This window comes from Oreochromis aureus, linkage group 15, assembly GCF_013358895.1.
Source record: "Oreochromis aureus strain Israel breed Guangdong linkage group 15, ZZ_aureus, whole genome shotgun sequence".
NCBI classification, from domain to species: domain Eukaryota; kingdom Metazoa; phylum Chordata; class Actinopteri; order Cichliformes; family Cichlidae; genus Oreochromis; species Oreochromis aureus.
Genome location: NC_052956.1, coordinates 30,272,860 through 30,296,637, shown reverse-complemented (window position 1 = coordinate 30,296,637; position 23,778 = coordinate 30,272,860). Strand labels below are relative to the sequence as shown.

The following is a 23,778-nucleotide window of genomic DNA, read 5'->3' as shown; positions in this document are numbered from 1 at the left end:
TGATTATAATCCTAGGCAACTGAAGTATTTAATAAAATATAGGGTTAGGATCCAGTTTGGGCTAGATTCAACACCTGAAAGGCCTAACTAAAATTTATATACATATATCACATGTTTCTGAACAGTAGCAGCACTATGGGGCCATTTATGTCAAAATATATAAAGTCCAGGAAAAATGTCCCATATACTAGAGCACCTTCTAGCTTTACACTCACTCAAGAAGGTGAGCGTGATAGAGTCATAGAATGATACATATTGTTGGGCTATATTTAAAATCTTTGCTATTTAAGTTACTAATACACTGATCTTGACAAGGAACTGGAAATGTGTTCTTGGTCCCAGTGGTTTCCTTTCTCCTCAAAACACAAGGGAAATCCTGCTAACACACATCACAGTTAGTGTGGCTAACTTCTGTTGTGATATGATAGCAAATTTTGAGAAAGCTGAGCAGGTAGCATTCATGAAGTTCAAGCTAGGAGGAGGTCACAGTGGTAACTTGCAGATCTTTGCTTGCAGACTGGGCAGGCATGGAAAAGTCTTCCTAACAGTCCCAAGTCAGAGCTCCACTGATGAACAGAAGTTTATCCAGAAAGGTGAAGCTCCAGGCACTGAATCCCTGTTTGACATTGACCCCCAAGATCTAGTGTTTTTTGTTGGGGGTGTCCCACCAGATGTCAAGGTAATGTAAATTACAACATTTCTTCAATATAAAGAAATCTTTCTTTCTTTTAGAAACATGACATGTGACTGTTTCTTTGTTGCAAACCAGCTTCCACCTCCTTTGGATCTTGCACCTTTCGTGGGCTGTATTGAATTGTCATCGTTGAACAACGACGTCATCAGTCTTTACAATTTCAAACAGACTCACAAAATAAATCTAACCACATCTCCACCGTGTCCCAGGTAAACTTTTGCATGTCTAAATGTATGTGTCAAAGGGTCTCAAGGGCAAAAAATATACAAGTTCAACAAGCATTGACCACCCACTGTAAAATTTAAACACAACTTACCTGAACATTGCTACAGAACTCTGACATTTTTTGACATCTCAAACACCAGTTCATATTTAGTACCTGCCTGTCTGATTTTCAAGGGGTGTATCTTAACTTAATTTGTCACATTGATGGTTTGAAATTGTCTAAAGTATCAAATCATGTTTCCAACTCTGCTCTCAGGTACAAGTTGGCATTTTCACAGAGTCGCATTGCAAGCTATCTATTTGATGGAAAAGGCTACGCACTCATCAGTAATATTGAGAGGAGGGGGAAGTTTACTGTTGTCACAAGATTTGATATTTCAGTACGAACTATCGCAAGTGATGGTGTACTTTTCCTCATGGCCAATGAGGTAAGTCATCTGGAAAACTAGCAAGAGTCTCACATCTCAAAAGCTTTTTTGTTTGTTTTTTTACCCATGTGCTACCCGTCTGTAAAGCAGGTCAACTGCTAACATTTCTATTCTCATAATAAGCCCTATAATAATGATCAGCAGTAACTGGTTTATGAGAATTGTATAAGGCCAATATAAATATGTTTCATTTCTGTTTTTTCAGGATAAATTCTTTCTTTTGGAATTAAAGAACGGCATCCTGCGTCTAATGTATGACTTTGGCTTCAGTAACGGGCCAAAGCTTTTAGAGAACAACTTAGCAAAGCTGCAAATAAATGATGCAAAATACCACGAGGTAGCTTTTTGTGTCTTTATTAAAACTCTTAAATGATCCCAAGTTAAAAATGCGAATGTCTTACAATAGCTGTCTGTGATGGGACATTTCCTCAGGTGTCAGTGATCTACCATCAGTCAAAGAAGGTTATACTGTTGGTGGATAAGAGTCATGTTAAGTCCATGGAGAACCCAAAAACTACCCTGCCCTTTGCAGATATTTACATTGGTGGAGCTCCCTCCAGCATCCTGAAATCCAGGTGAGCTAAACATACATGCAAACAAAGAATAATATAATAGTATTTATGATTTAAGTCCCAAGATATAGCCATCCAGCTAACTATAAATTACTCCAAATGGAAATAACTCTATTCTTTATCATCTCTATTCTTATTGTTAACAGCTTTTTGTAGAATATGTGGAGACTACATTAGAGCTAATACATCATTTAAAATTTGGGTTATTTCATCACATGCCCAGAAAGTTGCTTTCCGTCTCCAACAATAACTGCATAATATGTCATTTTAAATAAGTGGTTAGTTTTTCTCGGTTGCTTCCGGAGACTGCACCTTCCTCTCTAACAGCAGAACTTTTGGAGTAGATAGAGTTTTCTTTTTTAACTTCCTGACTTTGTTTCTTGCAGCTTTAAATTTGAAATATATGTGTTCCCACAGGCCAGAGCTGTCCTCTGTGGTTGGCCTGAAGGGCTGCGTGAAAGGATTCCAGTTCCAGAAAAAAGACTTCAACCTGCTGGAAGAGCCTGGCACCATTGGTATTAGCAGCGGCTGCCCAGAGGAGTCCTTTGTAAGTTGTGCATCTACCAGGTCACATCGTAAGTGATAACACAATGTGACTGTCCCTTTGGAACCAATACCAAATATAGTACACATCTGCACAGACAAGACACAGTGTAGTCCAGCAGCTTTAGCCCATATTGCCACTGAAATGTGTTTTCGTCTTGACAGATGTCACGCAAAGCTTATTTCTCTGGAAAGAGTTACCTCGGTTCCACAGCAAAGATTTCACCTTTTGACAACTTTGAGGGCGGACTCAACTTCAGAACACTGCAGCCCAGTGGACTGCTGTTCTACCACAATGAAGGGGTAAATACACCTACGTGTACATACATGTTTACTGTGTGTTAGGACGCGCATTTTCAAATGCAAAACGAATGCTTTTGCAATGTTAAAGCAACGTTGTCTTTTTTAAGCGCTGCCTGATGAAAAAAAATTTATTTTGCTTCAGTCTGACGAGTTCAGTATCTCCCTGGAGAATGGTGCAGTGGTCCTAAACAACAGAGGCGTAAAGGTCAAATCACACAAGAAACAATACAATGATGGAAGGTCGCACTTCTTACTAGCTTCAGTGAACAATCAGAAGTAAGTATTTAACTTAACTGTTGGCAGCTGCTGTTGGTGCACATCTGTGTTAGTCTTTGAGGCTCCACATTCTGTTTCCTCTCGATTATATACATTTAAATAAAGTCTCAAAAGAAGAATGAATGCATTGGTTGAACCTTCATACAGGAACTTAACCACGTGTTAGTGGTGGGTTTTGTTTGTTTGGGGGGTTAACCATACACTAAAAAGACAAGATGTTACCTTTCAAGCATTTAACTCATACTTTTTGGCATCATAGGTTTTTGGTAAAAAAGAGATAACCCAAAGCGGTTCATCTGTGATCTATTGGATTTTAACTCCAAAACATCTAATATATTCTGTTTACTTGCTCCTACCTTTATCCCCACAGTAAACTTTAGTAAACTCTTATTTTACTGTTAACAGTAAATAAAGTATAATGACAAAAAGCAAATACTCAGTAATATTACACAATTACATTTAGATCATAGTTTTTGTCATACAGAAATTATTTTATCTCATTATTTTAAATTGCTAGGTTCTGAAAGACGTCAGCCTGTTTTGGTATCGGATCCATTATGTATGCTTTACAGCAACACTGAGAAAGATCTTAGTCACAGCTTGTTGCAGTTTAATCCAAACCACAATTTTTTCCAAACAGCTAGAAAATGTGAATGCAAAAACACAACTAACCAGTAAAAGAATTAGACCACAGCCACTACATCCACCAGCTAACATGTGCTTTAAAATAAGTATTCTAAACATGATCAATGGACATCATCTGGATTACTGTAAAGTTGCAAATGCATTTGTCATTTAGTAAGATAAGATAAGATAACCTTTATTAGTCCCACATGTGGGAAATTTGTTAAACATTAAACATTATTAATTATCACATTTTATCAATTTACTTGTTTATTGATAGTAGTTAGTCAAAGATGTTAAATATGCGGATATTAGAGCTAAAAAGACAGATGGCATACATTTGTAACATTTCAGCAGACCTTATATATCTTCAACAATTACAGCATGTGGTACACTGCATGTGGCATAGAAATGCAATGCAACAACAAATAAGAACAGCAGCACGAGAATAAGACAAACAGGCAATAAAAAACAGACAACAGCACCATGTGATGTTATGATGTATCATGAGATTGTTCAACACGTTAGTGCAGTGCATGCCTGCATCTCTGATAAGATCTGGTGATCCTTTTATAAACATGGGTGACAAGTTAATGTCACATACGCCCCTGCACCCAAAGGGGCGCATCAACAACTAAAGAAAAGCTTCTGAAGGGCTTCAACTCCTTACTTCAGGTACTCATTGCTGGTGGATGACGAAGACAAGCAGTTAAAGAAGCGGCCAGCATCGGCCGTGGGATCGTCATACGATTCTGATGTGAAGACTTTCTACTATGGAGGATCTCCAAGCAGCACTTCCAAGAACTTCACGGGCTGCATCAGCTATGCCTACATCAACAGGTAAGTCACCCCCTCTCTCCAGTAAAATAGGGGGTATTATGTTATTTCAAGTTAAACTGTGAGGAGATGGAGCTTGCTGCTAAAGGGATGAAAAATTTAGCAAATATAAAAATGCCCCAAAAAAATGCATGTTACCATATTTAGCAGCATTAAAAAACATGTTTACAGTTTGGTTAAGTAAACCGTATAGCGGGCCCTGTAGGTAATTCTACCATCTATGGTGAAAGCCGTATTATTGCAGAGTGTTCATTTAGCTCACTCGGTTGAGTAAGTGACAAATGTATTGTGAGGTTAATGCAGACACCTAGTTTGAATCTGCCCTGAGACCATTCACTGTGTGTCTTCCACTGTCCTAGTGAAGTAAATGTTAAAAAGCCATTCACAGCTAGATAGATAGATCAGTGTTTCCCAACCTTTTGGAGCCACGGCACATATTTCACATTAGAAAAATCACACGACACACCACCAAACAAAAATGTCACAAAAAGCATAATGATAGTTTTTTCCCACGCACCAGGCATAGCAGAATTGTCTCAGTTTGATACCAGTATACCTTGTTTGCTTTCTTCTGACCAATACTCATGCTAGGGCCTTCATCTGGGTCAGACTTTTCTCCAGGACCCAGGTCAGATTGACTACTTTTTCTTTTCAGATATTTATCTATTGCTATTACACACGGCGTCGTCTCACAGCATGACTATTATGTAAGTTCTTCTTCGTCTTCTTCTGTTTTACTGGCAGTTGGCAACCCATTTAATTAAAGCAGGTAGTTGTACTGCACTCTAGTGGAAGAGAACGTAATTGTTCTGCCCGTTACTCACACCGGTCACGTAAATTACTAATGAGGTGAAACCCGATAATCTTCCAAGGCACACTTGATCACTTCTCACAGCACACCTATGTGCCGCGGCACAGTGGCTGGGAAACACTGAGATAGATACATAGCTTTGCCCTAACTCCACCATCTAGAGTGGGTTATTTTTTTTCATAACTCATCCATTTGGATTTTGACAAGTACCACAGGCGGGGTCACTTTGGCTGATAAGTGTACTGACAGTGGCAACTGTAGTTGATTGTAGTGTGCTACACCTCAACTCCACAATTTGGACTCGGAGAAATGGATCACTCACTGTGTTTGCGTGGTTTGGTTAGCATTTTTAATGGATTATCTGTGTGGGTGTGTGGTACACACCATTCAGAAAGTTTGTGCTTTAGTTTTAATTCAATTCAATTCAGTTTGATTTATAAAGCGCCAAATTACAACAACAGTCACCTCAAGGCACTTTATAATGTAAGGTAGACCCTACAATAAAACATACAGAGAAAAAAACCAACAATCATATGACCCTATATGAGCAAGCACTTTGGTGACAGTGGGAAGGAAAAACTCCCTTTTAACAGGGAGAAACCTCCAGCAGAACCAGGCTCAGGGAGGGGCAGCCATCTGCCGCAACCAGTTGAGGTGAGAGAAGGAAGACAGGATAAAGACATGAGTGAAAACTGATGTTTAATTTGTTACTTGTCATTAATTGAAAGGTATCTGTATTGGAGAATTGCTAGCATTAGCTGGCAACTTAGTAATTCCTCCTTTCATCTATATAAATTATATTCACTTCTGGCTATTCAAAATAATAACAAAAACAAAACAAAACAAAAACCAACTCACAATATTTTGGGAGCCAAAACACTTGCTGAAACCAAAGGTGACATTATGGTTAGTGCTTTCATCTTTTATATACAGTCTATTCAATGAATAATGTGTTGAGAGTGTTTGACACTTCTGCCGTGTCACTGTAGACTAGACCTGGACATTGAGCCTGAGGACTTTAAGAGATACCCAGAGAAGGTCCAGATTTCCCTGGAGGGCTGTCCTGTACAGCAACCTCCAGCTGCACTGCTGTCAAGGCACAGGGCTAACACTTCTGGAACCAAACAGTCACAAAAGGTGAAGTGAAAATAGCACATACAGCAGACCTTAGTTAAATATGAATGTGTTCTACAAACATTTTTGGGCTGGCTGATTACCTGATATTTAATAAATGTTCTCGTAGGTCACCAGAGATAAATCTAGCCTCCCCCCAGGGCTGACTGAGCTAGGAAGTGATGACCAGGAATCAGCAGAGCCAAACATCAAGTCCTGCTTTCTTTCCTCAAGTCCCAAATCGATTCACCACGCCTTCCGGTTCGGCAGCATTGCCAACAGCAGGCAGCACTACGCAGACTTCCCAGACTCCCTTTCTCAGAGGTAGATCAAGACAAGAACTTTAACCTCAGTGTCATGTCTGCTTAAAGCTGCACATATTCTTTTGTCTCCATGTGTGATTAAATGCATATTTGTTCTTCCAGGTCCCACTTCTCCTTGTCAATGAAGACCCACTCATCTTTTGGCCTCATCTTTTATGTATCTGATGCCCAAGAGGACAATTTCATGGCACTCTTTCTGGCCCATGGGAAACTTCTGTACACTTTTAATGTAGGAGACCAAAGAGTTAAAATCAAGAGTGAAGACAAATACAATGATGGTTCCTGGCACAGTGTAAGTTCATGAATTCATTCCATCACTGAATATGCCAGCATGGGTGTTTGTTAATGTAAGAGACAACCTCTTCTCATCCCAAAGGTTATTTTTATCCGTGATGGGAATGTGGGGCGATTAATAGTTGATGGGCTCACAATGCTGGAAGACAGCATTCAGGGAAACAATGTCTCCTGGCACATCAGCGGCCCCCTCTATGTTGGAGGAGTTCCTGCAGGGAGAGCCCAGAAGAATATTCAGGTACAAGTCAAAATTTGCCATGTGAAAAACATTAAACAACAGAAAAAAATGGGACAACTGGAATCTTTTAAAGGACTTTATTTATAGCCCTATGTTTGTCCGGAACATGTGTGGACATCCAGCCCTGTCTGTTCCCACAGACAAGAGGAAACCACTATTGTGACCCTAAGAAAGAAGGTTTCCTCTCAGTTTCGAGTATTGGAGCTAAAATAGTGGAGCCACTCTTCTTCCAATTAATCCCACTGTTCAAAAATTGGCTGCTTTTCAGACGTGGGTGGAGCACAAGGCACTCAGAGATCGTTCCTGATGAATAAGAATGACTTTAGCTAACAGTTTAAAATAATAATTGCTGCATTCTTCTGATGTACTAACTCCATTTCACTGTAAGCTGATAAAATGTAAAAGGGTCATGTGATAATTCTCTGTGGGGTGTGACCCTAAAAGCAATGTCTTCAAATGACTCAGTCTTAGTATGAAAATACTGATTAATGCAGCTTTAAAGACAGCTTATATGACAACTACTATGGTCAAATGTGTGGATTACTGTTAAATGCTGAAATTACATAAGATAAGCTTATAAGAGAAGAGTCGCAAAGTTTGCAAACAGACCACTAAGATTGCACAGCTACATTCACTTAACTACAACTTTGCTTAGCATTAGCAATCATTAGCCATACAGAGCCACTAGTCATTCCAGACCAAATAGGGCTGCAGGGTCTTCAAATACACTGTAGTGAGCATGAGTTTGTTGTGTTGCTTGTAAGTAGAGCTCTACTCTACCATTATAGGTTGTCTACTGAAAGGTCAGTGGCTCAGTCCCCAGCTCCTCCACCCTACATGTTGAAGTATTCCTGGGCAAGACAGAAGAAACTGAACCCAATGCATTCATTGGAGTGTGAAAGTGTGCATGAATGTTAGACAGAGCACTTAGAGTAAAAGTACTGTGTTGATGTGTATGTGACTGAGGCTTGTAGTAGAAAGCACTTTCAGTACTTAGTACATTAGAGTAGAAAACCAGTATATGAGCACTACTGTGGATAAGTGGATGTGTTATTTAGTAGTTCTTTAAAATATTCTGTGATGCTTTTTTAGGTTTGTTTCTGTGTGGATTATCTTATTTAGTCATTCTTTTTGTTATCTTTCATCTCCCTTCAGAGAAACTCTGCATACAGCTTTACTGGCTGTATAAAGAACCTTCAGCTTGATGGAAAGCAGCTCTCCTCTGTGGCAGACACATTTGGGGTCACTCCATGCTTTGATGGAGTCTCTGAGGGAGGAACATACTTCTCAGAAGAAGGAGGATACATTGTCCTGGGTGTGTTTCTAGCAATTTCACATCTGTGTCATTTTTCTGTAACCTAGAAATATGTTGTATGCAGAGTTTTGTGCAATCTTTCTCACAGTGAGTAACACCACACATATTTTTCCACTATCTGCAACTGTTTGCAAACTGAGCATCTGTTAAATGACACAGTTCATTAGCCTCACAAGACCCACAGTCTCTCTCGTGTTCACAAGGAGAGTGTGGCTGGCTGAGGGAACTCGATAGCTTCAGTGCAGCTGTGGTAAAAGTGTGTGACTGTTAAAGAAGCACAAAAGAGGAAAAGGCAAAGCTGAGAGCCCCAAGAAACTCAGGACTCAAATGATTTCATACTCGCACCCATCTCAGAATAACTGATGAACATAGCTAAAGGGTTATGGGGCCATAATAAATAAGAATAACTCAGACCTCACGTCATCTTCCTCCTAATTCAGACGATTCTTTCAACCTGGGACTGAGGTTTGAGCTGGTGATGGAGGTGCGCCCTCGTGTGGCATCAGGGGTGCTACTACATGTGCACTCAGCAGATGACTATTTCACTGTGTACATTCATCAAGGAGCGGTACGTTTTTACGCAAAATACACACATTTGTGTTGGTTCAAATTAAGTTTTTTTGTTCAAAAGAACTGTCGTCTTCTAGACAGATTATAGCATTAGTGTTTTTGCAGGTGGTGGTTCTTGTAAATGATGGGACTCGTGAGTTCTTCACAAAGGTGTCACCAAAACAGGGAGTGTGTTCGGGCAGTTGGCACAAAATTACCGGTAAGAATTCCTCTGTGATCACACTGTAGGTTTATTATTCAGAACTGATGTGTTCTGTGGCAGCACTGGTAATGTTACACTAACATCACTCTCTGAAAAATAATCTGACATTGTATATTGTATGTGCAATGTTACGTCTTCCACGTCTGAAAAAGGAATAAACACACAAATGCCTTAATCCAGCATTCTATTTAAATACCACCAGGGGGCGAGGTCTGTGGTTTCAAAAAGACTGACTGAAAATAGCTTTCTGTGTCAAGAAGTTAATGGGCTCGGTTATTCTTTTTGTGTCCATCCATCCATTCGCTTCCGCTTATCCTTTTCAGGGTTGCAGGGGGCGCTGGAGCCTATCCCAGCTGTCTTAGGGCGAGAGGCACCACCGCTTTTTTGTGTCATAATGAAAAAAATAATAATTTTTAAAAAAAATTTTACAGCAGCCAGTCAAGTTTAATGTTTAATGAAAGCGTTCTGTCATGTTTGGTTTCAGTGATACGGGATGCCAACGTTGTCCAGCTGGATGTGGATTCTGAGATCAACCATGTGGTGGGACCTCTGAGCCCCAGCTCCACAGATAGCAGAAAGCCCGTATTTATTGGTGGCACTCCAGGTGAGCTGGTGACAGTCGCTCCTCCTGATTTTGTCCTGTTGGTATAAAGCTGTTAATAATGCCTTCTACCTCCTCTCAGATGGTTTTCTTCCAGAAAGTGCTGCTACCAGGAAGGCCTATGTGGGCTGCATGAGAAACCTGACAATCAACAACAGCCAAGTAAACTTCAGCAAAGCGGTCCTGGTCAGCGGAGCTGTCAGTGTTGGAACCTGTCCAGCATCATAAGATTTCTGTGATATCTAGCTCAGCAAAGCAATGACCAAATACATGGTAGAAACCCCGTATCATCAGTCTTTTTACTTTCTGACACATTTGTGTGCTTTTTGTGTAGAAGTTGTCAGTTTTTGTTTTTCACTTCCACCAAGAGTATGACCAAAACGTCAATTCAATTAAAGCAAACACCCCTTATAAATAAACAAATCAGACTGATTCCTCCAGTCCACAGTGTGAAGTACACACACACACACACGTACACTAACGTTACTGTGTTACTGTATGTTCCTTTACTTCATAATCTTGATGGCACATGTGTTTTTTGTATAAGTTCATTTTCAAAGCTTTCCTTTTGTACTGTTTTATTTCTGATAATAAATAACATTTTACCTCCACTGAAGCTTTTTTACGTGTCTTCTCCTATAGTGCACTTGTTCATTTCATTAACACCAAAATCAGCTGAGACTGATTAACAACCTCATATATGCATGCAACAATGCACAGATATACTCAGTAAATTAAAAATAGTCAGAACACAGGAGTGTTTTCTTTTGGTTTGTCCCACAGTCCAGTGACATGTACATCCAAACTGTCCACCCAATGATGAAAATTAAACCACTGTCACAATCTTGTTGAAGGTAGTTAACTTGTTTGCAGTCAGTTTAATCAGCCACTAGATGGCGACACACACACACATACACAACAATCCAAGCAGATCAGCAGTTTAAGAGCTGTTAGCGGTTGAATAGTGTACCTATCAAAGTGGCCAATGACTGTATGCCTTATGTGGGCGTGGAAATTAGAGCATGCTCGTGATGCAAGGTGAAAAGTCATAATAAGTGTTCAGTAATTTTTTTTTTTCCTTTTCTTTCAAAAATGTTTGTTTTTTATTTTGTTTTTACTCAGAAGAACATCATTTTCAGGGGGGAAATATTTCACGACAGTTAAGACATAAGGTGAAATAACTGGGAAGCCTAATCACAGACAAGCAATAAATACCATGGCAAAACACTGGAAAACTGGTTGAAAACTCTTCGTCTTATAATTGTTTTAATTTTGGAAAAAGATCCTGCCTACCTTAATTTGGCACTCACGCTGAGACACAACATTCAACCATAATGTAACATCACTGACAAAATATAGGTTACGGTCATAAATGTTTTTATTCTGCTTTTAAAAACAAGTATCTCATACCATCCTTTGTTTTAACTTCATTAATGGAAATTAAACTACAGAAGCGATTTCAATCATTAAATGTCAATTTTCTGTGTGGTTTCTACAAAATTGCTATATTATATCACTTTGTTTTGTTAGCCTTTGTGGGGGGGGGGGCTGTCATTGACTGAAACGTACGTTCCGTTTCCATGGAAATGACGTCATCAGTGCTCGACCAAACATAGCTAAGACGCGAGGAAGAAGAGGTATTCAAAAGTCTTGTGAAGAACTTATTGATGGATAACATAAACGGAACAGTCCTTATGGATTAGTTCGGCACTCTGACAGCGTGTATGGGGTGTTGTTGTCATGACACAGTCCGTTGTGGTCCAAGGTGAGTGAAACAGCGCAGTAAATGACAGGTAGGAGGCTAGCTTAGGCCCCAGGTCGGTGTTTATGTCAAGTAGTTCCGTTTTTTGTGACATAGCTGCACACCTTTAACAAATGGAATCTTTATTACCACTAACTGGGGGTTTTTAAGTTAAACTGAACTTGGTTTTGCAGTTGGACAGTGCGGCAACCAGGTTGGCTGCAGGTTTTGGGATCTTGCTTTGAGAGAGCATGCCCATGTCAATAAAGTAAGTGCAATTACACACACAGCACAGCACAACGAAGGTATCCGACGAACAATAATGAAGTCTGACTTGTTACGGCAGGAAAAGCACATGTTTGTCTTTCTAATGTTTTGGTGACCCAGACTATACAACCAAAAATCCCTGGACACAGCATCTCTGGGTGAAACACAGCCGCTTTTAACGTTTTCATAATTACACCTGTGCTTTTGAGCTGGATAAAACAATATGTTACAGAGCTCAGATCAACTCAAGCTGGTTTCTTGAGCATGGAAAGGGGGTTACTGTACTCAAATGTACTCTACCAGAGCCACCAGATCTCAATCCAGTAGAGCACCTTTGGGATCATGTCAAGACAGTGTAGTAAAGGTACAAAATAGTAAAATGTAATTAAAGTACAAGTAACTTTAGTTAGTGTAGGAAAACCTTTAATGCTGAGCATATTTAATCAACTCAGAGGAGAAACTCCTACAACCAGCTGGGAGCAACAAACACACCTTCAACTGTTAGCATTTCTTAGACTACAGCAAAAGTGTCATTAACCTCTGGCACATGCACCTCCAACAACCAAGGCAGGAAAACTGTCTGCTTTGCTTACTCTGTGATGTTTGTCCATGTGTTAAGGGGGGCTTTCCTTAATTTAATAAGGATTTGAGAGAGTTTGAAAAAGGGCCAGATTGTGATGGCTAGACGACTGGGTGAGGTGTGGGTGCATGTGCATCACCTAGTGGGGGAACACAACACCAGGATGGACTATGAGAAGAAGATGAGCTGGTGGAGGCGGTGGGATGCTTTGTGCAATGTTCTGCTTGGAAACCTTGAGTCCTGCCATACATATGGATGTTACTTTAACACGTAGCACCTACCCAAGCATTGTTGCAGACCATGTACACCCTTTCATGGAAACAGTACTCTGTGATGGTTGTGGCCTCTGTCTGCAGGATAATGCACCCTGTCACAAAGCAAAGGTTCAGGAATGGTTTGAGGAGCACGAAAATGACTTTGAGGCGTTTTTTACCCCTCCAAATTCTCCAGATATCAATCTAGTCGATCATCTGTGGGATGTGCTGGACAAATGAGTCCAATCCACTGGAGGCCTCTTACAGGACTTAAAGGATCTGTTGCTAACATCTTGGTGCCGATACCACAGGACACCTTCAGGGGTCTAGTGGAGTCAATGCCTCGATGGGTAAGGTTTGTTTTGGCAGCAAAAATGGGACAGACAATATTAGGCAGGTGGTCATAATGTTATGTCTGACTAGCATCAGCAAATGTGCATTTCTATTATCATTATTATAATTATTTTACACTGTGTAAATTGGGACTCACCAGCTGTTAGTAGTGAACAGACCCAAACCAACTGTCTCCTCCCCCCGGATCCCCTCATCTTGCCAGCATTTTCTGTTATACTTGTCATTGCAGAGTGAAAGATTTTGCTATGGTAACTTAGTCCACAGGAAGTGTTGATTATGTGCTTGAATGTGTCTATGTTGAGGAATTATAATGTGTAGTGGGGTATTTCGCTTTAATAATTGGTGTGGGTGGGGTTTTTTCTCATCTTGGTGTAACTTTATAATTACCAGACTTTCCAGCCACATTGTCATGTCATTTTTAAATTGCATTCCAAACTGACTGTGACAGAAAAACAGCAGTTAAGTGTCAAACACTCTTGTATAATACACATTGTAATTTTCTTCTCTGACTTGTGTGGTTGGGTTAAATCAATCCCAGCTCTGTTTGTCTGCTTTGTGCAATCTGTTTGAGATGATGTGAGAGCTGTCAGTTGACGCCTCAGCAGACACGCCCTAAGTGATTCAGAGAATGCTTCTCATTTTTTTCATGATTAGGAAACCTCATTTTTAAGCACTGTATTTCAGCTGGGTAGTTAATAACACATTTCTTTAGTGTGACAGTGTTGGTATTAAGTACTAGAAACAATTTAATTTAATTTCCAAAAATGAAATCCTGATTTCGCATGAATTTTATCGTGGTAAAACTGAAAGTGTTCCAGTGATATGTGCAGTAATTCTCATGGTTTAGGTAAAATGTGTCACCTATGTAGAAACTACTGATTCACAGGATGAAACCATTTCACCAGATACCCAGGCCTAGTCTATTATAATCTTATGTTTAAGTGTATGAAAAATTTAGATGCAGCTGGTATAAACAAAAACAAAAAAAACAAAAAAAATCAGGAAGAGGGCAAATACTTGTTCACAGCACTGTAGATTTAAGTGGCCAAGAAAAACTTTTAGTAAATTCTTTAACATCTTATCTATGATAATCAGGGAAGTCATTATGTTTTTCTCACTAAGCTTTTGTTCCAAAGGATGTCTGTTTTCTGTGTGCCCTGTTTTGTCCTGTAAGAAACAGACATGACTCCCACAGCTCCTAAACTCTAACATCTTTTATTTCCTTCATCCTCAGAGGGGATTGTACGATGAGGCCCTCAGTAGCTTTTTCCGAAATGTGGATTCCAGGTATGTTAAACCTGCTTTCCTCCAGTAGCTCATTCACGTATAAGTGTTCCAAATGTATTCCTTTTTTTTTTTTTTTTTTTTTAAATCACTGACCATCCTTTTCCAGGAAAAGTGACGGGGCTGCATTTGCTGTCGGTGGGAGAATCCAACACCTGAAGGCCAGGGTAAGTTCTAGAAGGACTCTCGAATCCCCGATTTTCAGTTATTGTGTCAAAACTGGATAGAAATTAAGGAAATAAGAAGTTAGAACTTAAGGAATTTCAGAGTTGGTACTAATAAAAGTAGAATTTGTCATGAATAGGCTGTGTGGCAGGCAGGAGTAGGACCCAAAATGCAGGACACTCAGACGGAGGAGTAAACTCAAAAGGCTGTTTTATTGCAGTTGCAGAAAAAACTCCATAAACAAAGAACTTGCAAAAACAAAACTGGAAACTAATACTAAACACTAAGAAACCTGGAGACGAGGAACACAGAGGAAAAAACCACACAGCATGAGGGGACGACGCGACAGAGAACAAAGAAAAACACAGGGCTTATATACACAGGGGAGTAATCAGGGAATGGAAAACAGGAGGGAGAGACAGCTGGGAGAAATTGGGGCTAATGAGACAGGGGGAGCAAAACTGAATACACTCACATGAGACAAGACCTTCAAAGTAAAACAGGAAACAAGAAACAATTCACAAGGACGCTGACTTGACACTGAACTCAACAGACAGACTAACGAGCAGACACTATGACATCATGGGCAGACAGAGAACACAGGGACGTGGGACCAGGTCAGGCACAGAACAGAAACTAAACAAATGGCAAATCTAAACAAAAGACATAACTAGCATAAACAAGAACATAGAATATAATAAGGAAACACAAAACACTGAGTCGTTAGACCATGACAGTATTACATTATTTTCTACCACACATAAAAGTTTGTTATGTTATGTTAGCCTATGCATGCAGACATTTTAACCTATGGAACATTCACAATAGCAGTGAAGGCATAGTCAAGTCTCTTTTACATGCAAAGCATAAGGCTTTGAATGTTGCTAGTATGAACTGATACTGAAAGTAAATTCTTTGTGAACACCTCTTGGTCAACTGTATCAAATGCAAATTAATTCCATATCTGATTCTCTCAGTCATTGAGTTTGGGTGTAGCTTTTGCTGTGCCAGAGGTGCCGCGTCTTTCTGTTTCCATTAAATAACCCTTCTACTAGAAATGAGCAAAGGGCTGCCACATCTCAAATTTCACCCTTTGGGGTTAACCTTGGCCCAAAGAAAAATGATAAACGGCTTTAACGTGGATAATAATCAGCTTAAGACTGATTGATGTGCGTATTCTTTTCGCATTTTATTTTGGAGTCGAGCTTACTGAAAGGTTCAGCATTCATTAGGTGAATTATGAAATGACTGAGGTAAAAGGAATGTGCTCAGTATATGATAGCATTGAAATGTATGAGCGGGCCTCATTTTCACATATTTGAATCCACAGGCGGTCCTGGTGGACATGGAAGAGGGTGTGGTCAACCAGATCCTGCAGGGCCCGTTAAGAGAAGTGTTTGATAGCACGCAACTACTCACAGACGTGTCAGGTTCAGGCAACAACTGGTAAGAGACAGACAAGCCCCAGGATGCCACGAGCTCACGTGGACTTTACCAACTGTTGCACACCATAATTTAAATCCTGCTGGAGTTGTTACAATTGCTCACGTGCTGTTACACTATATGCAGTTCTAGTGGTATTCAGGGGTTGATTTGAAGAGATTGCAAAGAAAGTATTTTTTGGTAATTGTCTGAAAGAATTAAAACATGTTTTCTTAATAATCCACTATATGTTGAATTTTGTATCATCTGAAAGAGAAACATGGGTGGCTTAACTGTTGTTTTTTCAGTTTGCACTTTCTCAAGTCTGCAGAGTATAATTTAGGGAAAAGGTCAGCAGTGCTTCTTGATCAGCCTGATGTGAGTAGTTTCTCTGTATGGTTTCCCTGGTCTACCTACCATTTCAGGTAGGTAGACCAGGTCTCCAGAATGAAATTTATATTTAACAAAGTTATATTCTCAGTTATAAATAGAGTACCATCTTTCGTTTTAAGAATTTCATGTTTAAAGGTATTCTACATGCATTATTGTGAAATACAACTATGTACTATCTTTTGCAATGAAGTTTTTTTTTTATTAGTGTGTGCTCCAATGTGGGACTTTACAGGACCTCTTGAATTTTTTTTTTTTTCATATGTTAATGAGCCAATACTCTATATTTTTCAAAAAGTATATATCTCTTGTAAAGTATTTTAATATATGGCTCTAAGATTTCACAGATTCACAGATTGGAAATGGTCAAGCCGAAGGTCCACAGTGATATCAGATAGTATGGAATGTTATGGGATGTTAACAGGAAGTCTACTTGACACAGAGTTATATTAGCACACGCTTTTAATTTCTTCAAATAATCTTTATCTTCTGTAAATTTTTTGTCAGCTGCCGGTGGCTTATTTTCTGTCTGCACAAAAAAGTGCAACTTGTTTACAGTGTAGCATTGCCTGTGAATGAACCACCAATGGATTATGTAGTCAATCCATGACGCCTGTGGTAAAGCCTGTACTTGGCATGCCACAACAATTTGAGACTGTCAGTCTGATTCCCACAGTTTGTTGCTTAGAGGCGAGAAAGCCTTTACACTGCACGGCAATCTTTTTATTAGCCCACATAATTATACCCCATGTTTAAAATTCCTTATATTGAATTTAATATTGTTTTTACCATGAATGACATTTTTGCACTAAACTCTTTTATATGCCCTACAACACATAACATAGGGGGAGTTGAACTTTGACTCTTTTATTTTGCATAGTTTGTTGTAATGAAAAAAACACAAGAGCAACATGGGATACTTCAGGACATCCCGACAGCCCCTTCAATTACTTTTGTCTGTTACTTTTCCTTTCCATGAACACACTAGCTACTGACAACTTCCTAACACATCATGCATGCTGTGGGAGCAACGGGCAGTCTGTCATGTTGATCACTGAATATAATTGCTTAAGCTGACATAGTGATCATCATAAAAGATGAAAGTAATATGAAATCTGTCCTGAGTATTACAAATGATACTTATCATTAATGTTTAATTTTTGGCATTATCTTATGATTAGGGGGAAAAAACCAAGGTATTGTTTTGTGCTTGTCATTCAGGGCAGTTGGAAACATGACGTACGGCTCAGCCTACAGGGAGAAGATAGTGGATAAGCTCAGGAAGGCAGCAGAGCAATGTGACTGTCTGCAGTGCTTCTTTCTCATTCACTCTATGGGAGGAGGTAAGGCTCTGATCCAAGGGCATCCTTGCATTAATGCTTCACAGTCCAGTACTCCAAGCTTTACTTCAATTAATTCATGTTAGATTTGTAGTAACAAAAAAAAATGAATAAAGCCAATAAGAATATATTTGTAGATGATTTCATTTCACTTACTTAATTTTTGTATCTTTGTTGTCACACGCGTCACTTCTTTACTTTTAGATCTGTATGAAGGCTGTAAGAGTAGTTAGCTGAAATAAAATAGAAACTAGAATTTAGAGAAAAAACTTATTGAAATAATATATTCAAAAATTCATCCATCCATTTTCTTCCTCTTATCTGTGGCTGGGTTATGGGGGCAGCAGTCTCAGCAGACAAACCCAGACCTCCCTATCCACAGCCACGTAGTCCAGCTTATTCAAACCAGCCAACAGATATAATCTCTCCAGTGTCTCCTGGGTCTACCCCAGGGGCCTCGTCCACCCTTCCAAGCTGGAGGCCATTCCCTGATGAAGCAACAGGACCATTCTGCAAAATGCAGAGATCAAATTCTGAGGCAGTTTGCTCAAAACCTAGACCCTCCTGAGGAGGCTGAGGAGTGTAATCCCCCTATAGTTGGAGCACACCTTCTGCTCCCCATTCTTGAATATGGGAAACACCACTGCAGACTGCCAGTCCAGTGGCACTACCCCGATCTCCATGCAGAGGTGTGTTAAGCAGGCAGCCCTGCAACATGATGATGATGACATTCCTGAGCTTTCAGGAATTTTATCAACATCATCTACCCCAAGGACTCTGCCACCGATAGTTGTTTAACTACCTCAGTGACCTTGTTCTCAGACCGGCCTCCTCTACAGAAGGCATGTCAGTGGGATTAAGTTGGACTCAGTTGAAGTCCGCAGCGCTACACCCAAAGAGTAGAGCACTGCTTTCCTGATGATTTTCCAGAAACACTTCGAGGCAGACCGAAAGTCTTTGTCCAAGGCTTCACTGGACTCCTCCCATAACCTAAGCTTTGCTTCACCCACCGCCCAAGCTATATTCTGCTTGGCCTGCCAGTATCAATCAGCTGCCTCCAAGGTCCCACAGGCTAACCAAACCCGATAGGTCTCCTTCAGCTTGATCGCTCCCTTCATCTTCAGTGTCCACGATCTGACTCAGGGATTACCAGGGATTGCAGCTCTACTTTTATACTGAAAAGTGTTCCCTTAATTTTTCAAGCAGTGTAGAAACAAGATTTAAATTGTCATGTCAGTAAATTAAGGATTTTACTGTAGACAGCTGATAATTAATTAGTTATTGACTATGGATTTAAGGTACTGGCTCTGGCCTGGGAACCAGAGTGCTCAGCTTGCTGGAGGAGGAGTTCCCTGAGGTGTGTCGCATTATCACCTCCATCTATCCATCTGCGGAAGATGACGTAATCACCTCACCATACAACAGTGTCCTCGCCATGAACAAGCTCACAGAGCACGCTGATTGTGTCCTGCTAGTGGAAAACCAGGTTTGTGCATTCAGAAATGTTCCACCCTCCTGCCCCCCTCCCTGCAAATGTCTATGCAACACACATAAATCAAAACTGTCAAATTGAACGCAATTTCTTCTTTTCCCTCATTTCTCCCCTTCCAGTCATTGGTTGACATTGTGAACAAGATTAAAATTATGTCTCATGGTACAAAGCCTGGTTTAATAATCAAGAGAAACAGCACAGTCACCTCTGGACAGGGAGGCCTCAGCGGGGCAGAAAAACCCTTTGATGCTATGAATAACATTGTGGCTAACCTGTTGCTCAATATTACCAGGTATAGTATTACTGTTTGCTCATATACAGTATGTGCTAAGGAAAAACATTAACACCCTTTTGACCATTTTTTCTAGTCCATAAGATTGCCATAATAAATGTATTAGTATCCATTCTCTTCATAATAACAGTCAGTAAAGCCAGATTGGGCTTTCATCTGCAATATCCAGTCTGTTTTAAATAAAAGTAGTGAGTCAGCCAAAGTTAGAGCATAAGACACTAACCAGAGATGTCAAAGCATTCTACGTGTTTATCACGTGATGCTATCCTATCATGAAAAGCTGTGACAGAGTACTGCATGAGCTTGAGAGTCAATCTTAGGAAGTTATCTATGAATAAAAGTATTTTGATCTTTTGCACGGTGTTATGTATCAAGAAGATATTCTAGATTTGCTTCTTTTAGTTATGCGTAATTAGCGGAACTTAACATTATTATGCAGTCAAATTGAGCATGTTATTATAACTTTTTTTCATTTGCAGCTCAGCCCGTTTTGAGGGCTCCCTCAACATGGATCTGAATGAGATTGCTATGAACCTGGTGCCCTTTCCTCGTTTACACTACCTGGTGCCCAGTCTCACACCCCTCTATACATTGGCAGATATTAATGTGCCCACAAGGAGGTAAGCCTTGTGCCCATCAGTACAGTTATTTTTACCTGACAGTTGTTGTGTGTCCTGCAGAGCTCCTTCTCACATGAACCCCTCCATTGATGACTTGAGCATTTAGAAGTGGTTTCAGTTGGTTTACACCATAACTTAAACTGTCATTTGAAACATGATGATGAAACAGCACCAGTCAAGCAGGACTGACTCACGATGTCGTACAGATGGGGTGGCTGGTATGGTTAGTGGCATAATTTAGATTCAAATATTTTCCTGATACGAGTCATGGAAAAGAGTATAGGCTGAAGCTTGCAGCTTACACAACTCCTGTCCCTGACACCATTCAAGATATAAGGAACACTCACACAACCATATGCTTAAACACAAAATGTTTAAACTATGAAAACAGAAAGAAATGATTGTCCATTTGTGCCAAATTCAGCTACAGATGAACACTAAACATCGATCAAAATACTGAGTAATTGTGATTTCTAAGACGTTTTTAAATAGTTTCAGTGTGCTGCACATTTCAATTTTGTCAGGAAAATAGTTCCAAACTCCTGTAACAAATACACAATGACATTTTGTATCATTTGTGTTTATCCTTCATTCATATCCACACATATTCGGTGGTAATTGTCTATTATATTCTTTGTACTTAATTAAAATTATGTTGTGGTTTACTAAATTTTTGAATTCAGGGTATTTAATTGAACAAATAATGGATGTTTTTACTCAGTTTGCAATATTATGCAAAGTCAAAAATACAATGTATTTCAACATTTTGGTTTTCACAATTTCTCTGCAATTTCCATTGACAAACATACAAGAAATAGGAAATCAGGAAGGGGGCAAAAACACCTTTTCACACTACTGTAAATATAAGCAGTGATGCAGAAGTGGGGAAAATGGCTGGAAAATAGAGGCGTAGCTAAGAGTTGTGAATGGTTTAAATAATAATCCAGTACTTAATGATTAATAGTTGAGAAATTTTGCTGATCATTACTGAAAAATAGTGTTAAAGTAACTAAAGATCCAGTTCAAATAGGTTCAACACTTTACATTCGACCTTGAGTTTGTATTAAATATGAAACTTTTTTTTTTTCATGAACTTGCCTGATCTGAATAACCAAGGTGCTACAAACTCAGAACAGCACTTTTCTTCCCAGTTAAACAGAAGCGTAAGAGTTTAAAACACCACAAAGACAGCGTTCTTTTTATTATGTGAAAAAGCAGCAAGTTCAATTTTAGCCTTCCAGACGTAGGATTTAAAAAAAACACCAATCTGCCTACCTCCTCCCAGCAACAGCTGCCACAAAAGTGGCCTTGTGTGGGCCATAGAGACCTTCTCTCCTCCTATGAAGCTGCTTATTGGTCAAAAAAAGTGGTGGTTTTACTGGATAACTCCCAGCAGTAAATATATGTGACTGTATGAATGCAGGGCATGGTGTTGCTTAAAAATATCGCGCCTGCTCTTTGGGACTTCCCTACATAAATAAAGGTGCAAACATTCTTCTATGCCAAACACTGCTGTCTCGGTCCCCAGTCTTTCTGAACTTCTGATAAAAATCTTCAAGGCATGTTCAGTTAAAATCAGGTTCATTGAGGCTGGAAAAAAAAGCTATAAAAGGAATATTTAACATGATTTGATCAACTGATACAAGCATGTCTTTTCTTCTCCTGTCTTCCAACTGTGCACTCTAGACTGGATCAGATGTTCAGCGATGCCTTCAGTAAAGACCACCAGCTAATACAAGCCGACCCGAAGCACAGTCTGTACCTGGCTTGTGCCCTCATGGTCAGGGGTAACGTGCAGGTTTCTGATGTCCGCAGGAATATCGAGAGGTCAGAGGAAAATCCTTTATTTCTGTATATAATTCTACACCAAAACATGTAATGATTTCATGCACCCATCCCAACGTACCCAGTGATCCACACGTTCACCTTCTCATATAGTATACCCATTGAGCACTAGCAGTAAGTCATGATTACTCTATTCAGCCACAAGCTCTTACTATATTCTCCTCTAACCACTGCCCTCACAGAACTCATTTTCAGTTGGCAAACACATTTTTTACTGTGACTGTTGTGTTAAAATTGTTGGCAAAAGAGCTAGGAGGAGGAAGGAAGTACTAATATAGATATATATATACTTAATGTACAAACAGGACTAAGTATCTTAACTATAAGGATACTTGTAGATGTTGGTAGTCCTATAATCTGCAGACAAGTCTTTTTTTTTTTCTTTTTTTTTTTACTGTGTGATTCCCAATTGTTTCATTGTTGTTAAAGCTAGTGAGGTAAATATGCTTGGTTTCTGGATTTAAAGTCATAGCTCCTAGCTAGGGAACTGTTCATATATTGATTTCAGGATAAAGTACAGTAAACTGAGACTAAACAAAGTCTTTTGGTTGTCATGTGAAGCTCACATGTTAAACATTACATATACAGTTATTTTCCCCTCTCTCCTGGCTTTAGACTGAGACCATCACTGCCCTTTGTCTCATGGAACCAGGAAGGCTGGAAGACGAGTCTGTGTTCAGTGCCTCCTGTGGGACACTCCCACTCCCTGTTAGCTCTGGCCAACAACACCTGCGTGAAGCCCACATTCATGGAGCTCAGGGAACGCTTTACCAAGCTCTACAGAAAGAAGGTGCGTCTCAAGCTGTCTTTGTGAGGACATTCTTTGATAGTAATGCATTCCCAGATCTAATAACTTAAATTTTACTATTACAAACCTACAGTCTCCTCTTAGCCTAAACTTAATTCTAGCTTAAACCCTAAACCTTTTAACCCATCTGTAAAATGTAGCTACAAAAGATAACTTGGGATATAGTCTTCTTTCACTGGTTTAAGTTTAGAGGCATACGTGGATTTCAAAATGTGTATTTTCTTTTATTTAATTGAATATGTGGTGCAGGTATAGCCACAGAAAACGAAGCAGTTTGTCTTCAGGTGAAATGATATCTCAGGTTTATTCTTTAAGCTTATTGGCAAATGCATATCAGCCTCTAAATCTGACAAACACATAATCAGCCTGAGTCAGACTCAGTTTAATGTTTTGTTTTTTTGTTTTAGGCTCACTTACACCACTACCTGCATGTAGAGGGGATGGAGCAGAGCTTCTTCTCAGAGGCCATTGCCTCTCTCAACTCACTGATTGAAGAATATCATCATCTGGATGCCACCAAGGCCAGACTCATGCCTGATGCACCCAGACTCTCCATCGCCAGATGAAGGTCTGCTGTGCTGTGAATCTGGGAATCAAACTCACAGAACTGAAGCTTTTACATATCAACATTATCTAATTTATGACATGGTCAAAGTGTTCCAAACAGCACTTAAAGAGAACATCAGCTTAATCTACTCTAAAGCTTCTATTTGCTTTTCCAAGCTCCCTGATTGTTCTGTTATGAGGTAATGTTAAAGCTAGTACACTGGCCATATTCCTTGTTGTTAGTGCACATACCTGTCCTGTAGAGTGCATCATAAAACCTAGTTTTGTTTTGTTTTTTTAATGATCTGTCGTTCTTCTTTCTCAAAATTAGTTTTGCTTTTGTCCTTTTGTAGGTGCAAAACTGTTACTAAGGGAGAATTAAAGTGTATGTATGTTTCAGTCCTTAGTT

The 23,778-nt window shown here is 39.6% G+C and overlaps 2 protein-coding genes across 3 annotated transcripts in view; both read left to right on the top strand.

The window, feature by feature from the left end:
* The window catches only part of lama4 (laminin, alpha 4), a 31,704-nt gene extending 21,124 nt beyond the window's left edge, over positions 1-10,580 (top strand). The window contains exons 23-40 of the mRNA XM_039598970.1: positions 517-679; positions 770-903; positions 1,176-1,347; positions 1,553-1,684; positions 1,780-1,922; positions 2,337-2,466; positions 2,628-2,765; positions 2,908-3,041; positions 4,341-4,505; positions 6,303-6,450; positions 6,557-6,750; positions 6,852-7,041; positions 7,126-7,281; positions 8,437-8,596; positions 9,037-9,164; positions 9,272-9,365; positions 9,853-9,972; positions 10,052-10,580. Of these exons, the coding sequence (XP_039454904.1) occupies positions 517-679; positions 770-903; positions 1,176-1,347; positions 1,553-1,684; positions 1,780-1,922; positions 2,337-2,466; positions 2,628-2,765; positions 2,908-3,041; positions 4,341-4,505; positions 6,303-6,450; positions 6,557-6,750; positions 6,852-7,041; positions 7,126-7,281; positions 8,437-8,596; positions 9,037-9,164; positions 9,272-9,365; positions 9,853-9,972; positions 10,052-10,197 (2,647 nt within the window). The 3' untranslated portion in view covers positions 10,198-10,580. The remainder of the gene's footprint in view (positions 1-516; positions 680-769; positions 904-1,175; positions 1,348-1,552; positions 1,685-1,779; positions 1,923-2,336; positions 2,467-2,627; positions 2,766-2,907; positions 3,042-4,340; positions 4,506-6,302; positions 6,451-6,556; positions 6,751-6,851; positions 7,042-7,125; positions 7,282-8,436; positions 8,597-9,036; positions 9,165-9,271; positions 9,366-9,852; positions 9,973-10,051) is intronic.
* A 985-nt stretch (positions 10,581-11,565) lies between these two features.
* Positions 11,566-23,768, top strand: tube1 (tubulin, epsilon 1). Of its 2 annotated transcripts, XM_031735959.2 has the most exons (12): positions 11,566-11,734; positions 11,905-11,978; positions 14,400-14,452; positions 14,559-14,616; positions 15,945-16,060; positions 17,648-17,769; positions 19,065-19,252; positions 19,378-19,550; positions 20,030-20,170; positions 21,857-21,997; positions 22,631-22,805; positions 23,231-23,768. In XM_031735959.2, the coding sequence occupies exons 1-12, from the start codon at positions 11,710-11,712 to the stop codon at positions 23,387-23,389; spliced, it is 1,425 nt and encodes a 474-aa protein (XP_031591819.1). In that variant the 5' UTR covers positions 11,566-11,709; the 3' UTR covers positions 23,390-23,768. The 2 variants fall into 2 exon arrangements, with proteins under 2 accessions (XP_031591819.1, XP_031591822.1); XM_031735962.2 differs by lacking the exon at positions 11,905-11,978 and having other exon boundaries at positions 11,598-11,734.
* The last annotated feature ends 10 nt before the right edge of the window (positions 23,769-23,778 follow it).